The sequence below is a fragment of the Heliangelus exortis genome, chromosome 16 (genome assembly GCF_036169615.1).
Source record: "Heliangelus exortis chromosome 16, bHelExo1.hap1, whole genome shotgun sequence".
Classification (NCBI taxonomy): domain Eukaryota; kingdom Metazoa; phylum Chordata; class Aves; order Apodiformes; family Trochilidae; genus Heliangelus; species Heliangelus exortis.
In genome coordinates this window covers 4,900,822-4,919,285 of record NC_092437.1, presented here as the reverse complement: position 1 = coordinate 4,919,285, position 18,464 = coordinate 4,900,822, and the positions used below count along the sequence as shown (strand labels likewise).

The 18,464-nt window shown below is 40.5% G+C and overlaps 1 protein-coding gene across 2 annotated transcripts in view; it reads left to right on the top strand.

The window, feature by feature from the left end:
* Positions 1-18,464, top strand: part of CDH4 (cadherin 4) — a 407,728-nt gene that overhangs the window by 244,645 nt on the left and 144,619 nt on the right. For both annotated transcript variants that reach the window (XM_071759459.1, XM_071759458.1), the window contains 2 exons: positions 311-534; positions 14,501-14,677. In XM_071759459.1, the coding sequence (XP_071615560.1) occupies positions 311-534; positions 14,501-14,677 (401 nt within the window). The remainder of the gene's footprint in view (positions 1-310; positions 535-14,500; positions 14,678-18,464) is intronic.

Below are 18,464 nucleotides of genomic sequence, written 5' to 3'. Positions count from 1 at the left end.
CCAGTTGAATTTAAAAGATAATGGCAACAAGGGAGAAATCCACTTGTAGAAATGGGGAACAGCTGTGTTTGAGATCTAATGAAACTGTATCAAATACTTTAAAAATGGCTTACAACTTCTTCCCTGGGGAATGGAGATAAAGCACAAGAGCACTCCTGAAAGGTCGAAGAAACAGTTAAATCATTTCCTTGATGGTTATTAGAGATATAGAAGACATCAGTGAAAATTAAATGTCTGAAACTTGTGTTTGATTGCTTTTCTTATCAGGCCAATCTCACACGTTTCTTCCATCTCTTGCTCTCTGTTCCAGTAAAATTTAATAACTGTGCTGGTAACAAGGGGGTTCGGTATGAAACCAACAGCCTGGACTTCAAGGTGAGAGCAGATGGGACCATGTATGCTGCCCACCAGCTGCAAATGCCCTCGAAACAGCTGATCCTGGGGGTGACTGCCTGGGATCCCCAGACCCTGAGCAGATGGGAAACCATTGTCAGGTTCCTGGTGGCAGAGAAATCACAGCACAACGGACACAAGGTAAGAATTTTTCTCCTTTTCTTATTTCGTTCTTTCCTTGCCCAGGTTCCTCAAACTTGAAAAGTTGCATTTGGAGTCAGATTATTTGTGTTGCTTGAGGAGGTGTCTGAATAGAAAACACCAATAGCAGCAGATTTCTTGCAAGTGGTCGTTGATTGTCTCTGACAGAAATGATTTAAGGTCAATACTTTGGTCTTCTTAAGTGATCATTTGGCTGTTACATACTGCAAGTTATATACCTTGTGTTTGCATCTCACAGCTAATGCTCTCACTTAGGTTGAAATAAAACCTGCAAATGAAGGGATCCTCCCTTTCTCCAGAGTCTTAGTCACCCATCTTCTTGTGAAATACAAGGTTAAGTTCCGATTTCTTTTGTGACTCTTTTTTGCACCCACTGCTAAGACATCTCCCTGGTTTTCACAGTGACTCCTTCTCTCTTTGAGCTGCCTGCATGGCTCTGCACCTCTGTGGAGGCTTCCAGAGGGGAGACTTGGTCTTGTCCCCTTCTACACAGCAAGGAGAAGGAAGCATTGCTAATGCCTGATGGCAGCAAAGCACAAGGTGGCACCTGAGTGGCAAACATCCCCTCTGCTCAATGCCAGCATCGTGCCTTCCCCACAGCTGAAAAGGGAAAAGCCAGCATGGTTCAGTGTTTCAGGCAGAAGGTTACAGATGCTTGCTCTCTTTTTTTACTTTAATACACAGAGCTGAAAAGCAGGAGGGATCTGTCCCTGGCTGTCATGCTGACAGCACCGTTGCTTCAGGTAACACAGCACTGTAACTGGGAACTGCTCCTAGGAAACACGTTTCTTCTGGTCTGCTCCTTGAGCAGCTGTCTCTGTCCCACCTCTTCTGTGTCCTCTTTGGCAGCAGCAGTTCTCCACCTTTTTCAGATTCTCCTTTCTTTGCAGTGTTAGTCTGGGCTGAAGATGCTGCACTGCACTGTACCCGTGGATACAGTCTGGCATCTGGTCAGCCAGTCCTGTGATGCTTGGGTGGTTACATTTAAGCAGGAAATTGGCTGAAGAGTCTGATTTATTGCTGGATCTTGAAGATCTGCAGAGCAAGGATGAAGTTGTGTGCACTGGGGAACAGTCATGGCTAGTTCAGGGAGAGGACAAGGTCGCTTGTCTGTGGCTGTAGGTGCCAAAATAGCAAAACTGAAATCTCCTTTCCTCAGTTGTGCAGCTGGTGGACAGAGAAGAGAGGGCAGGGAACGAGAAGGAAAAGAGGGAGAGACCTTTTGTGCCTTTTGGGAGAATTTTTCCCCCATGTGAGGCAAGAAGAAGACACTTGGTGAGACTCAAATTTCACAGTTACCCATGGGCTGGCCCCTGAGCTTTTGCATGGCTTGGAGTCCTATAAATACAATTCTGCTGTTCCTCGGTGAGACTCTGGCTTGTGCAAGATATAATTAAACTCTGTATGTTATTTTAACTGTATTTGCCATTTTCTAACCAAAGAAATCATGCTTCCTTCTAAAAGTAATTAAATATTGAAGGAACAAAGCAAGGTATCTTATATACTTCTTTAAATTTCTTCTCAGTGTAGCAGAAAGAAAAATGAATAACTGCACATTTCTGTTTTAGTAAAATATTTGGTTGGAAATTCATCTAATGTTAATGCAATCTGAACTCTAGTTCAAAACACAGAGAGCTAAGCTTTTTAAAATGCATATCCCTTCTTTCTAAAAGCCTTATTAGTGTGTAGTTTGAGGGTGGAAAAATATGGAAAATAAGACTAATGACAAGGTCATAAGCAGTTTTGTTGTGGGTCCCTATAGCAGGCATCCAACTTGTGTTTCCTTTGAATGCTTTGTGCAAGCAAAATAATCCTTTGTTTACTAAAGAAATAAATATGATTATGAGATTATTTTCAAAAAATAATAGTGCTTATGCTTAAAAGAAAAACCCAAACCTAACAATATCCAGTTCAATGTATTTCAGGCCATGACCCTAATATACTCCATTTCATGGCTTTTACTAGAAACAGATTTCATATTTGATTTGTACAGTGTACAATGACACAAGCAGAACTACTTTTTTTTTTTTTAAGACAGTTTGCTTCTGTTCTATTCAAGATACAGAGATGACAAGTATGGGAGAGAAAGGAGGAGGTGATATGAGAGAGGGACAGAGACCAACTCTTTGTTCTGGCACACACATCCATTTCCATTTTACTTTGTGACTGATTTTGTGCAAATGCTGAACAGCTCCTAGACATTAAAAAGAACTGGCATGAAATTTGCCTTATTGTACCTACTGGTCTCTGCTTGCTGGCACCTACAGCATAAAAAAGTCCTTTTGACCCATTCACCCATCCTTGATTTTTCTCTAGGCTTCTCTATGACTGATGATCCTCAGCTGGGGCATCCCCACTGTGTAATGGGAAGCTTGCTGCCCCTCTGAAAGGATAAATCAGAATTTTGCTTGCAATTATCCATGGATTAAAACTTCATAAAAACACGATTAGTCCTCCTGGAGTGGCTGCTTTTAGACAGTTTGTTCTGGATGTTAATGCAGAGTAAATGTTACAGGAGAAGTCAGCATTTTGGGGATACTGACTGAGGATATGGATGACCAGAAGTGAGGTGCCTGCTCTGCTGCACATTGCTGGCATCTTCTGAGGGGAGCAGACCCAGTCTCCTGCAAAACAGAGGCAATGTTCTGCTTCCCAAGAGTGGGAATAAACCCCTCAACATGTGAGCCTCTGGATTTGTGATGCTTTGGTGGTGGCCAGCATGACTTCAGGGTGGCAGATTAGTTGAGGATGGCTCCTGTCTGGAGAGTCTCCCCTCGTGTGCCTTCATTGCAGATGAGAAGCTTTGGTGCCTGTACCTGTGCCTCCCACGGGTGCTCTCACTGCAAGTTGACATTTTAATGGTGAGTGAGCCAATACAATGAGAAGTTCCCCTCCTTCATCATGTTGGCCTTATAAATGTGCTAATTGCTTTAGATAACTGAACAACTTGGGCAAATCTGCAAATTTGCCCTGGCAGCCACTGTGGTGAAAGAATTCAGCGTTAGAGTTTCATGCTAGGAGGATGAAATGGTAGCAAAGGAGGTAAATATTTAAAAAAATTGTTTATGATATGTGAAGCATACATTTTCCCCTCCTCCCCAGCAAACACTTGAATGTAAACTTTTTTCTGGTTAATACAAGTGGTGTTAGTAACTCTGGGAACTTTTTTTGTTCAGTCTTGCAGGAAACCTGATAGCAATTCAATTAGAAAATGCAAATGAGGTCACATATTTCCCAAAGGAGTGCTGAATTACCCCAGAGAAAACTGAGTGATATTCTAGCATAACAATAAATACTTAAGATGAAGTTTCTTGTACTGTTCTTGTCTGGCTGCGTGGTTTTGCAATTGAAAGTATCAATCGGACCTGTGGGTATAATTTGGAAAGAAGAAGAGATAGAAAATAAACAGAAAAAAATTTTTTTTGTGAAATAACATAAAGTCCTTGTAGCTTGTGTCAGCATTTCTGCGAGATAAACTTGAGTGGGATAATGCTGCAGAAGAAAACAAAGTAAAGCCAGAATTTACTTATCTGGAATGAGCAGTGCAATGTCTTCTTTTTCTAAGTGAGCGCCATTATTCCCAACAATTGGATATTGATTTAGCCAAAAGTCTAAAAATGAAGATTATGCTTGTGAACAAGGACTATGCTAAAGAGTTCAGTTTTCACAGTGTCCCTTCTTTCTTAGTTGAAGCAGAAACTCAAGTCTTCCCAAGCACATGGGTGGATGTGTACCATTTGTCCATCACTTCCCACACTCCTCTCCCTGTCCAAGCTTCTCCTTATCTCTCCTTGCTAATCAGCATGGAGCTGGCTCTTTGTTGGCTTTTTCCATCTGAAGTTCTGGCACACTCTTCCATACTTTTCTTTTTTCCTTTTTTTTTTTTTTTTTTTCCAGTTCTTGCATGTGTCCAAGGATGTTAAGGCATGTCTGACAAATTTTCTTCTTTATGAGTTTATGCATTTTTCTGTAGTTCTCAGTTCATGAGTTAAAATCAGGATCACAGAAATACAGGATAGGAAGAAATCTGCAGCAAAAGAGCTTGGACGTACTGGATATATTCAGTACATGTAGGATACCAGTCATCTGCTGCCAGTGACTTATTTAGGAAAAAAAATCCCTGTTTTCTTTTACTCCTGTGTATGTCAGCCTAAGTTTCTCATTGTCTTAGCTTCTCAAATTCTGACCATGGAAGTATGTAAATTTTTGCAATGTTCAGTCACTAGGATTTGTGCCATTAATGCAGCAAGTGTTTAAAACATTGTGAACTACTATCAGAAATCAATCCTTGCTTAAAGCCAGCTTCTATTTTATTATATCCCATCTTTGGGCTTCTTTCAGATCCCAGCTGTGAGTCCACAGACATGCAATATGAATGTGAAGAGCTGATTCGTACAGCCAGATTTTTTTTTTTTTATTATTATTTTAAGCCTTTAAATAATCATATCTAGCATTCTACCTGGATGAGGTTTTAAATTCCAGGACAACCTTTTATTGCTAATACAAAGATCTCTGGGCAAGGAAAGGCTTATTCAGCACTGATCTTGCTCATGACCTCAGTTATTGCACTAACCAGGATGCTCTGCATGAGGCCTGGGAGCAATGGAGATGCAGCCTTCCCTTGGGGGAAGAAAATGAACGACTTAAGTGGGACTTGTGCTTCCAGTGCTCCTGACTTTCCTGATGCTCTCAAGTGGGTGCACCTGGAAGAAATGGGAAAAAGAGCCACTACATTTGTTTGCTTTCCTTCCTGCTTTTGTATTGGGATGAGATATTACATATGGCATCAGGGTGATGGAGTTTGCCCCATCAAACTGTGTTATCCCTAGAGAGAGACTAAAGAAATGTGTTTGTCGTCCTGCCTTTTTCTGGCTGTATTTATGCACATTTTAAGTGCTGTGTCATTATGCTGGGGCTGTCCTGTTTGACTGCCTCTGTGGGGAATCCAAGGCAGTAACTTAGCCCAGTGAAACAGCAGCCAGAATAATTTTTATTTCTCTATCCTCATCAGTGAAGCAAAGTTTTGACTGATCACAGTCAGTGAGGGTGGGTACAATAATTTCTGTTTCTTCTCTTTAGGTAACTTGTGAGACATTGTTTGGGGTTTTAACAAAGCAGATCAAAAAAAAGATCAGAAAGCAGATGATTAATAGATTAATGTTGTATAATTGTTACCAGTGAGACTGCTAATGTTAATTGTGGAATTCTGATGAAGACGTGACCTTGTCTGACCTCATGCTTAAGTGGCATCTAATCATCACATGAGATCAAAGTGCTGTTTGTGAAAACATGTGAACTTATTTGACCTGATTTTCAGGTGTGTTAAATCACATCACCTTGCACTGGAACCCAGATAAGATATGACATACAGGTGCTCATTGCCTTGGAAAATCAGCCCACTATGGGAAGTTTCCGAGTGCTGCACTTTCTGCATTTAGTTCTCAAATTGTCAGCATCTTCCCAAGGGGTCAGGCTGGAAGCCACACTATAAAGATCATCCATAAGTGAAATTCACTGCAGATCTCTCTTCCTTCAAACAAACAAACAAAAAAGTCATAAGGATTGAACTGTCTACGTGGAAATAAGTTTTCTTTGATAAAACAAAACCCTTGGATTGCTGCGTGCTGTCTGCCCGTGCTGTGTGCCTTGCCCTTGGGAGATTAAAGCCTTTGACCTCTGGTTTCATCTTCTTTGCTGTTAACTGCTGAAGTCTGAGTACCACTTCCAAATAATATTTTGGACTGAATCTCCTAAAAAAACCCCTTCATTGCTGTGGTGACCCATTGACAGTTATTTATAAACACAAGTTTGAATATAGACAAAAATCACTTTGTGCAGGCACACCCATTAAAAGAAACTTATATTTTAGAGGCTGTGAGTGTCCATCTCTCTTTTCTTAGGCCAGCTGAGTCCATTTGGTAGTTACAGACTCAGGGTGAAGAAAGGTTTGGGTTCCACCCCATCTCTGGAGGTTTGGTCCTTGCTTGCTGGACGTGGTTCATGGTGATGGAGCTGTGTCACCTTCTGCCCCTCGGTGCTGCTGGCTGAGGAGCCAGGAGAGCCAGGCAGCAAGGCAGGGTGAAATTCACAGGGTGACCAGTGAATTTCAAATGCTGTCTCTGCCCAGCAAAGCATTTAAACACACACTTAAATTTCACCATGCAAGCAGAGATAAACTGAATGTGTTTGTTTGCATGTTCAAACTGCAGCATTTGCTTAGGTGTGCTCCAGAACTGGGGAATAAAAGAAGAACAGTCTTTTCTCAAGAGCCTCTGAAAATAACCAAAGGATAACTTGAAAGGGCAAACACACATGCTAGCACTGGGGAGAAGTACCAGAATGAATTACTTTGCTTTGTGCTAAAGTAGCAGTGGTGCTTGTGATCTCTTAAGTCTCTTGTGATCTTTTTACTTGCAAACATTAGGAAGAGAAGGAATATCGTTACATTTAATTCATTATGATTATTTTAATTCATGTATCTTTTGAACCTCACAGCCTTAGAGAAATAAAATGAGATTTAAAAATTTCACAGGCTTGTTAAGGGGTAGATTTGCTCATGCTTCTTTCTGTGATGAAGAACAATTGTAGTAAGCTGAGTTCTAATAGCAAACGAAGTGTATTTTGGAACTATTTTTCAATTTGTTAGAAGTTCTGTCTGGATAGAATTTTGCTTGCTAGCCCAGGTACTTCATGCATTTTTCTTAACAAGTTATGTACAGAATAAGAGAGGTAATATCAAGTTCTTACAGTGTGTGATGAGCTCTACCACCTTTATTCCTGTCCTGTAGGTGTCTGAACAGGTGACAAGTATGTAATATCCTGCAATTTAATAGCCATGCTCTTAAGAAGTACTTGTAGTATTGCAGCCATTGTGTATGGCTTCTTCCAATTATGAGAATGACATTAACTTGAAGATAGAAGTGTCTTTTTGTAAACACTAGAAGGTAGAGTACAACAGTGATTTAGATGTTTCTTAAACAATCCTACCTAAGAAGCACTGCGAGATTAGTTCTTACAAGGGGAAAGTGAAAAGGTCAAGTTGACGTGGGGAGCTTTACAAGGAAACAGCCTCCTCAGAACTTTTCATGTTGGGATAAGATGTTCAAGCCTTAAAATGAGAAAGAAAAGTACAGAGAAAGCTGTGCTTTGCAGATGATGTCATTTTCTTCTGTTCATTGAAGGTTCTTGTAGTATTCAGAGCCTGACAAGAAGGCAAGAAGGATATCACAGGTTCTTGAAACTTCTGGGGATCGTAAAAGATCCCACCAAAGGCAGATGGATTTCTTATGTACTGGCTTTGGTATGGGATTTTTCCAGAGGACAGAAGAGGAAGAGTATCATTTGAAATCTTGAAAGCAGTGTGCAGTGTAGGAGATACCTCTGATCATCTGTACAGTGTCCACAGAATAAGCTTCAGCACAGCTCTGCCTCTCCAACCCAGCTGAAACTTCCTTCACCACAGAGAAACCTTTCACATTCCACGTCTGCTCAGTAATGACCACGAGTGTGTGGTGCCTCCAGGTGTCCCTGGTACAAAACCAGCACATTGAAGTGCTCTGGTGAATCTACCAGATTTCAGCTTAGAGTGGTAACAATTTGCCAAACATTTTGGCAAACAGAAGATGGGGGGAGTTCTGGCAATTCCTGAATTTCAGTGTAATTGTAATGAGAAACAAGATCTGTACCAGGGCTACCTGGTCAGCAGCCACCTGAAAAGCCATCTTCTGGCTCAGGGCATAAACTTGCATGTTAGCTGCAGTTAGACTCTACATGTTCCTTACCTGGACCACTAGCCATGTAGGGTTTACTGATCAGAGATTTTAAACATTGTTTGAGTCTTCTTTGGCGACCTTGTGGGTTATGCCCACAGCTCCTGGGTGTCTCTTTCCTCTGGAGTTCAGACTTAGAATTTAATTACAGTTGCCCACTAAAGGCCCTGCTGCATCTTTCATAAAGAAAGGATCTTCTCCTGCCTGACTTTCAAACCCCAAGGTATTGTCTTCTCTCTATTTGTCTTCTCTGCTTTTACCTGTTATTTTTTGGTTTTTGCTGCTCTGCAGCCCTCCACCACTAAGGAAAATTTCGATTCCTCAGTCACATTGATCACATTTTATTAGTTACATCTGATAAAATTTTCCACAGCCTGCAAAGCCAGCCAGGTACCCAACAACCTGCAATTTGCATGCACACCTCATTTTTCAGCTGTCATGAACAGTGCACCTTCAGGTGGATGCTCAGCACTGACACAGACTCCTTGGGAGAGAGGGGCATTTGGCGTGGCCAGGACATGGGTGTGCATTTTACATGGCTCATTCTTCTCCTCTGGGGGCAGTAACTCTGTTAGATTTCAGTCAAACTTTTTCTTTCCCTGTCAGCTGATGTGTTCTGGAAGCTCATTGCCAAATCTGACAATTCTTCTAACTAATTGACTCTAATGTGAACTGCTCTATGCAGCCCCACTGTTAGCTGAGAAAGGAGAAAAAAAAAAAAAAGTAATGAATTTTTGCTTAACTAGCTGATTTAATTAAAATGTTTTATACTGTAATTGTATGGTTTCTATAAATGGAGAGGTAATTCTGTTTAATGAGTTCCTAACCAAACATTACACTCCTGTCTGTATGTAGCCAGCTTTGATAAAGGTCACAAATGCTGAGATGCCACTGTTTGCTTTTGTAAGTCCTGATGATCAAACAGCTTGATTTGGCACTTGAAATACCATGTCAGGATTGGTTCCCTCTACTCCTGTTTATACCAGGAATTATTAGTATAGTTTTAGGAGCAGAGGGGGTCCTTCTCTGTATCTGAACACTGTTCATTATCTTTAAAGTGGAAATCTACTGCCAAAATCACAGCTCATTGTCAATTAGTGGCTTCTCTGCAAACACGTTAATTTAATGCCCCTGCTGAAGAACTGTGAGCCTTGGAACATCTTGCTGCTAAAACACTGGTTTTCAGAGCCCTTTGACACAAATCATTCATGAACAGCAATTTATGCCACGATGGCAATGAGACATGGCATGAAGCTATCTTTGATTAAATTTACCACAGCTTACAACTATTAGTAAATAGAGCTAATATAGATAGTTGTAACAGGTCTCTGTGAGGTGGATAAGGAGAAAAACAGCTAATGGATTCCTTACCTGAATACCTTCACATAGACTGACTGTGATAAATGAAACTCTAAACTAAAAAGTATGGTCTTCTTAAAACTATTTTTTTCCTGTCTCCAACTTTGGCAAATTCAGCAATGACCTAAATAAAAAAGAATCAATTACCCTAAAATAAATAAATTTGCTGTTTGTTCTGCAGCCCTTTCATTATACTGTATGAGAACACAAAATGAAATATCTCTCTCTGCTAAAAGATCAAAAACTGGGGAAATGTTGCATTTTGGGAAAAAAAGGCTCATTCTTCCTCCACTCCCATCCCTGATGTCAGCAAAACGCTGTCTCCTTACACTTCCTTCAAATGTTTCTTTTGCAGCACTCTCATGTTCCCTTTGTTAAAGAACTAAACTATATTTTCATAGTCTTATTTTCTATCTGGTAAATATAATTTTCTCCTGTCCCTTCCACAGCTACCATGGAAACAAGCAAAAATGCTTCAGATTAAATATTTTTAAGTAGATTTTTTTTTTTCCTTGGTAGAATATGGTAGCAGTTTTCAAAATGCATATTGATACAGCAAATGAAGGGAAATGTGTTTCAGCAGTGAAATAAAGGTGGCTTTGTATCATTTCGTACTGATAAAAATATGTTAAACACATGTTGCCTCAGGTAAACCCTCGGAATGTCACCAGAAACAAAGAAAGCCAATTTCTTTTCTGAAAAATTTCTGGTGCAGAAAGTTAAAGATCTTGTGAAAATGATCAGACTGCCATATAAATAAAACACAGGTTAATCATAAATAAGTCTGCTACTTGGGAAATACAAGCCCTATTACTTCTCCTCCAATTGCAGGTACTTTTTATTCCAGGTCCAAGAGTAATATATTTTAGTGCTGAATCCAGAGCATTTCAGTCTGTGGGTCAAGCCCTACCAAATGAATAATCTCCAACAAACGTACTTCAAGCCGCCCTGTTATTTATATGCAGAGAATAGTGCCTTATTTACCCAAACATTAGAATGATCCAAAATGTTCAGCTAAGCAGGAACACAAAATATGATATTATATTATGTAAATGGGTTTGTGATACGCTCTGCTGGATAATAACTTCCAGATGTCTCTGTAGCCAGAGGCTGACGGATATCCAAGGCAGGTTGGCTGGGAGGGGGAGCCGTGCCAGCTGGCGACTGCCAAGTGTAGCGGAAGGTGAAAGCTGCTGGTTCTTCACACTCACTGCTTTTATTTGGGGACTGGTGAAAAGTCAGTGGTTCGCAGCCCTCTTTTCATGAGCAGGAGAGGGCTTGAGGGGTTGGAGGGGTCCCACGTGTTCTGTTCTGTCGGTGAATTATTTTTGATGTGTAGGGCTTGAGTTTAGTCTGAGTCTCCCGGCAGATGAGAGGTTGACGAGCCACATACTGGCAGGAAATTATAGACTAGCTAGATGGCTATTCCAGCTTATCTTTTATTGCCAGTGCTAAATTCAGACAAGGAGTCCCCCTGAGCTCTCAACACCATGGTGTAAATGAAGTTAGTTGGAGCACCAAGATTTTTAAAATTTGTTTTGCTTTTAACCAGTCCCCAGGGGTTTAGCTACGTGCCCTCTCCCAAGTGCAGCAAGTTTTGTTCACTGTCATTGATCCCAGGGTTGCAGAATGTGGGCTTTAAAAGCAGCTACCGTGGCACACTTTTCATCTCTTCATTAGCAAGCCCTAAAAAATTCTGCCCTAGTATGAGTACTAAGGCATTAGACCATACTGAATCCAAATTTATAGGAGATTCCCATCCCAGCGTGGGATGTGATCCTGTTGTCTTCCTTTATCCCACACTTTGTGATGGTACCTCAGAAAAGCAACTGGAGGAAAACCACCTGAAAGCACTGGAGGTGCTCAGTTTCATTGTGAGAAGGGCTATGGGCAGATTGTGTTCTGATGATACTAAAAAAGGTAGAGAAATATTTTTCCTTTTGCAAATGTCTGCCTGAGATACTGGAAAGCATTTGGCCAGTAAGGCCAGGAGAAAAGGAGCCGTTCTCTCAGTGAAAATAATTATTTAGCAAAAACAAAATTGGGAGCTATATTTAAAAATTCATTTAATCCTGTGCCACGTTCTGCTTTTGAGCTGAACGTTAGATCCTTGCAAAGTCAAAAGTAGAGGAGAGTTTTCTGAGACTTGTGGTTAGTTGTTGCTGTTATTCAGGAGATGTTCATGGATGTATCAGTCAGCGATCTGAATAGTTCTGGCATTTGTACTCACCAGACTTTGTTACTGCATTTGTCTCACAGCTTTTAAACAGCAGAAAACATGTACAACATATTTAAACAACACCAGAGAAATTAAGGTCATGAGAATGCATTATCAACAAATGAAGATAAAAAGGAGCCGTTGTTTTAAAAAAAAAAACCACAACTGTTGGTGCAAGATGCTTTTGAAATTCTGCATACCAAATTCAGTCATGTTGTGATTTATTCTAATGTAGGAAAACATCAAGAGTGACAAGCAAGCTAGTCACTGTCTAGTCACCTGCCAGCAAATATTTCATAAAGACTAAAAAGGCTGGTACTGCCTTGCTGAGCTGACACTAATTATTTCAGTATACATGGAGCTTTGGGATTCATGTTAATTCTCAAGTCTGTCTTTAGTTCAGACTCATTCCACTGTGTAAACTCAGCAGAGCACAAATTATTTGACCATCCTTTCATAATCTGTCCCCACGCTCACTTGCCAATTATATAAACTGATCCAAATACCTGCTCTCAAAAGATCCCCAATTGGGAATCACAAGCCAATTAAACAAAAAAGGGGATATCTGCTTTTCCGGAGCTCATGTCTGGTAGTCTTATTTCATGTTGACACTCATTTCTGGGTGTCTTCTTTAGATAACATTGTTTTACATCAGTGTTCAGAAAACATACCTTTCATTTGATAAAAACCTTTTTAGATGAATATCAGATATAGGATGTTGCATCCCATAGAAAGGATGAGCTCAGCAGTACCTATTGATATGCTGAATAGCCTGAGAAAGTCTTCCACTGCCCCATCGTGATGCTGTTTATTTGTTCATTACACACTTAAGTGATTATTTTTAGAGCAACGTCTAAATATTGAACAGTGGTATAGTGCTCCTGCAGAAGCTTGGTGAGGATGCTTGTTGAAGGTGCATAAAACAGCATTCAGGTGACACAAAACAGCAGTCACCTAGGTGGCAAGAGGTAGCAGGAGAGAGGATTTGAGAAATGTGGCTATGTGTGTGACTGAAAAAGATCATATTTATCTGTTCTGTGGAAATTCAGCTCTGGAACTGGCTCATTTTTAAGGTTTGTGGTAAAAATGGTCTCATTTACCCAAATGCTTCCAACCATTGCAGCTGGTGGATGTCTGCCCTCCACAGGTAACACAGACTGGAGCCATGATCAGGCTGTGAGAATGGGCTCCTTGCTGCTCTGCCCAACTCTCAGCATCCACGGATCCACAGCATCCACACAGCTTTCAGATCCAAACAGCTTTAAAGCCACCACTCAGTTCCATATCCTGGTTTGTTTTCCTCTCCTGTATAGTTTTGAGGTGACTTCCAGCTCAAAATGTGCTAATAGATGGATTTACATTTATAAAGCCTGAAGCAATGATTCCCACTGAAACCAGTGCCTACAGATAATTGCTTGCAAATGTTTGTAGGATGTTTGAGTTTGTACATTTGGAGTGAGACACAAAGTGAGTGTGGCTTAAAATTGCAGGAGCCTCAGAATATACTGTGACAGGTTTTTTTCTTACAGTGTTCTTGGGTTTTGGGGCACTGGTTTAAGGGTGAGTTGTGGGATTTTTTTGAGAAAAAATAGCTGAAAATTCTAAAAATCAGAGAATATTATTCCCACTGGATTTTATCTCAAATGAAAATGTAGCTTGCAGTCTTTCTGATCTACCACCACATGGTAAAAAAAGCTTGCCTTTGTTCATTATCTTTTCTGGGGACTTTCCAGAAATAATGCCTGGAACCTTGGAAGGCCAAAAAGTTTTGAGGTATATGAGCAGAGCAACCTTTGTGGAGCTTCTCCAGATCTATGTTTTATTGATTCCTCATTCTCTAAGGCATAAATTTTCTAAAAATGAACATGACTCTAACAAAACCACGGGCTCACCATTTGCCTTTTAATGCCACAACATTTTAACGTGTCCAGCACCAAAATATGCCACGGGCAGAATCTGGAGTTTAAACAAAAATCACCAAGGATTCAAAAGTGCCCAAAATAATGAGAATTGTATTCTAACTGACATGTGTTACACTTCCCAGAGTGCATGGGGAGATGTGTGTTTGGGATTTGTGTTCAAAACCCAGCTCTGATGAAAAGGTCATTCCTTTTGAAGTGCTGGAAAGTTGGACTCACTCACTTTTTCAGCCGTGGAGCTGAAGCTCCCCTGGTTGTGGTTTGTTTGGTTTGGTGGGATATGTTTGCAGAACCACAGGCTGCAGGGTACTGTAACCCTGTGAATGCCAAGCAGCAGGGTAACATCATACTCTAAAAATGTATTTGCAGAAATTTGCAGAAGCTTCTGTACCCCAACGTGCTGCTGAAGCTCCCTGCAGCTGGTGTAATGAAGACGATATATTCTGGGAGGCATCTTGATTTGAGAGTGACAGCTCCATATATTTGTGAAAATGAAGTGGCAGCAGAGTTGCCAGTAAAGCATATTGTGTCTTTGTGTGATGCAGAAATATATCATGTTAATAACAATAATTTTCACAGTTCCATGTGACCATTTGGATGCAGGGAAGCGCTGCCATTGGGAGAAGTCCTAAGAAACGAGGAGGAAACTAACTGGGTTTGCTTTCTTGTCTCCAAAACAGCCAAAAGGAAGGAAGACCATGCCTGGAGAACTGGCACAGCAGCAAAGTGACACTCTGCTCCCATGGCGCCAGCACCAGAGCGTTAACGGGCTGAGGAGGCAAAAGCGAGACTGGGTCATCCCCCCCATCAACGTGCCAGAAAACTCCAGAGGACCCTTCCCACAGCAGCTGGTTAGGGTAAGTTTAAAAAAAAAAAAACAAAAAAACCAAATAATTATAATTTAATCTTGCAGTGGATGTAGTTAAGTAGCAGGTGTTGTCCAAGCTCATGGGCGGTCAGGCTCGAAGCTCAGGCTTGGTGTATTTCTTCCCTTGTGCAAGAAAACTTGCCTTTTCCACACTGCTGAGCCCTTCTTTTCCAAAGGAGCTTGTCCCAGTTTTCCATCCCCCAGCTGAACGCAGCCTGATCTCCTCCTCCAGCCAGTCCCTCAAGAGCCTCCAGCATTGCTGCCAAGTGGGCTCCTTGCCCACGCTCTCATCCAGCAAAGGGCTGCAGGTGTAAAGCTGGGCTTGGTGACACCCCGTGACAAGGGGGTGCCACATCCTCCCCTGCCTTTGCAGAGCCAGAGTGCAGATGTGTGGTGGGGCTGGTGGAGGTTGGCTGCCTGCCACTGGTACAGATGGATCCCTCAGCTTCTGGATGTTGCTGGCTTCTCTCTTTACAAGGATGATCACTTTTCAAGTGAAAAACCATGTGGTTTTCTGTGATGATATTGGATGACAGGATAAGAAAAAGATGGAAGAAGGGATCGTTGACAGACATGTTTGGTTGATATGGTATTGCTGTTGATAAGTGTTAGCAAAATACAAATAAATGTTACTGTTCCTCTTGCGAGTGCTGATTTCTGGTTTTGGAGCAGTAGAAAGATTAGCTTTGAAAAAAAAAAAAACATAGAATTCCCGGGCAGACTTTTTCAGCTCTTTGGAAAAAAATGGTGACAATGATAAAACTTCAGAATTTATTTTGAGCAACAATTGTGCTCAAAAAAATATTGTGCAGGGAGGGAAGCCAAGAAGTCTTTGTGTGGTCAGCAGTGCTGGGAACGGAGTTGGCCCATGAATGTGTTGTATTCTACTAAGTTAAAGAAGTGTCTGAAGAGGAGAATAACATGATGTGTCAAAAATATCTTCTTAAATCAGATTAATAATTTAGATTAATTCCTGAATTCCTGTAAAAAATAAGTAGAGTACTTGCAAAATGAACTTATGCCCTGTCCCACTCCCTGCTGATTGCATTTTCACTAGGCAGTGAGGGTACAACTTGGCACCAATTTGTTGTTTTATAAGGACTGAAATCTCTGTGGCACTTTTCCCCTCCACAGTCTGGAGATGAAACATTAAGACTTGAGAATTCAAAACTCCAGTTCTAATGAAAGTGACAAATAATAAATTTTATATAGGTGCAGAAGAGTTGAAATTCATCACTTAAACTACCAGTAACCTTGTAAAGATAACCTAGCTGATGGAAACACAGAGCTCCTAGATTTTCTGTGCTAGATTCCATTGCAGTTTTTAAATACAGATGCTAGAGGAAACTGAAAATTATTTTAAAAAATGGGGTGGAAGAGAAAGAAATGGCTTACAAGGGGATGCTTTCCTTTTCACCTGACATCCAGAACATATCATAATGACAGGCAAGGTAGTACAAAGAGTGCAACTTGATTAAGCATGAGCCCTCTCAATTTCAAGCTTGGATTGAGTTTCTGCTCATCTGCAGCATCTGGCCCGTTTGCTGGCCCCTGAACGTGAAGCTTGGGTGATTCCTAACAGGACTCACAGCTTCCCCTGTTAGACTTTGCTCTTTAATTATCCAGAACAGGGTAAATCAGCATCTTCAAAGACCATATCTATCTGGTTATTTCCATCCACATACTCTTCAGATTGCCCTGGAGCATTCTGCTGTCTCCTAGATCTAGGTAGCAGTTTTGATGGGATTTCATGTGCTTTTGCTCTCTGGGTGCTGAATATATTTGTGTCCATCTGCTCACAAAATGGAGCTAGAAGTGTGCATGTGAAGTTACTGCTCAGATCCCCTTTGTAGGGAAGGAAGGCTGATGCAATTTCCTCTGCAACTCTATATAAAATGTTAAAACCTAAAGCTAGTTCCTGGGCACTGAACTTTTTTTGGTCCAGAGAGCCTTGCTCGAGCTCACATTTTATAGGTATAACTAATGGAAACCAGTCCCTCCATTATGCTCTCTTTGGTTCTGGTTACTTCCAAGGAGAAGGAGGGGTGGCATGAAAAATCTGAATATTACAAAACTGAAAAGCCCTACCAGAAATACATTTTCATAGTACCACTTGCTGTTTGCGTTTTTATAGGTCAGACTAATTTGAAATGCATAGGCAAATCTTTTGGGTTCCCTCCTACTCCTGCTTCCTATTGTGAAGGTAGAAATTCCATTTTATGGAAGTTGATTAGTTACTTGTCAGTATTTTTAGCCAGGTTGTGCCTGAATGAAATTTAAATCATAGCAAAGGTGAATGCAGCTTGATGGGAGCCACATACCTCGAAAAGCAGCCCTGTGTGGTTCAGCTGGGATCAACTGTAATTCTCTGCTCATTAAGCCATTGCATTCTGATAAAATACATTAAATGGAGAAGTTTTTAGGAAAAAAAAAAAAAAAAAAGGAAGACATTAGAACATTATCCCTGCCAAAAAAACCCTCTGTTAATTACAGGATTTTTTCTTTCAAAGGAACATCCCTGTCTGTTCGTATGTGCGTTAACTAGGAAATGTATTTCAGAAAAATAATATGTAAAAAAATAATAATAATAGGAATGTCTGATTAGTTTTGGCTGCTGAAAAGATTTGCTTATTCTTCAAAGAGTTTAAATAAACATCTAACGTGTAAGCTAAAAATAATTTTTATTGGTATAAAAATGCTTTGCAAGTTCTGGTTTTGCCTTTGAGCTGAGAGAACATTTATCAAATGTTACTGATATATGTTTATTTATTTTTCAAACACTTATGAAAAATTTGGGTTTAATTTCCTTGTGCTTCATTTCCGCCTTTGTATTAGGAATAATATTTTACGTGCTGTGAAATATTTTACTGTAGTGAGGATAATTTCAGTACTAATTGTCAGGTACTCTCATTGTTATAACTACGAGGTCCATAAAAATGCTTATTAAAAATACAAAAACAATACAAAATCCCCCTCCTTCTGCAAGCAAATGACTCATGCAGGCAGACTGATCAGCTCAGATAATATCTTAAATAGTTGCGCCCTTGCTGAGTACCATCCATTTTCTCACTGACTCATCTTTTTTTAGCTCCATGTATAGCTAATCTTTAATTATCTATTATCTAATTATCTATTAGCTAATCTTGTGTTTCATCCTCTTTTGAACTTCAAAAAGTATCTCAGTTTTGGATCCATCACAAGACTCTAGATGCTTCTAACAAGTCAGGTTTCAAGACCCCAGAGCCTGGGCCCATCTGCATGAAAATCATTCCTTTAAAAGACCAACAGTTGTGTGCAGGACATGGCATGCTTAGATAATGGGCTCCTCAATCAACCACAGCAACCTTATTCACCTTTATGAATGCTTCAAATTTCCAACTTTATCTCCAGGATGTTTCTAGAACTCTTATGAGCTGCCTGTCTCTAACTTGATCTGCATCGACCTGAATTTTCCCATCTTGCCTTTATTAAATTTGACATGAAAAATGTGGTATTTGTCCATTAGATCTCTTCTGATAAACAAGTTCTTCATTTTCATTACCCCAGCATGAAAATCCACTGAGGATGGCAGGACAGGATCTCAGTGCTTACAAACTGCTTTGAGTTCTCTCATATCTGAACACTGTTAATCTCAGACACAAGAATGCTAGAAATAATCTAATGTGTATAACAGGGAGTTAGAGGGATAGATGCATTTTATGTAAATTTAGTCAGAAAGTCCTAAAGTGGTTTGGAAAGCTGGCAGAATGCAAGGCTCTTGCATTGCTTCTTAGCAG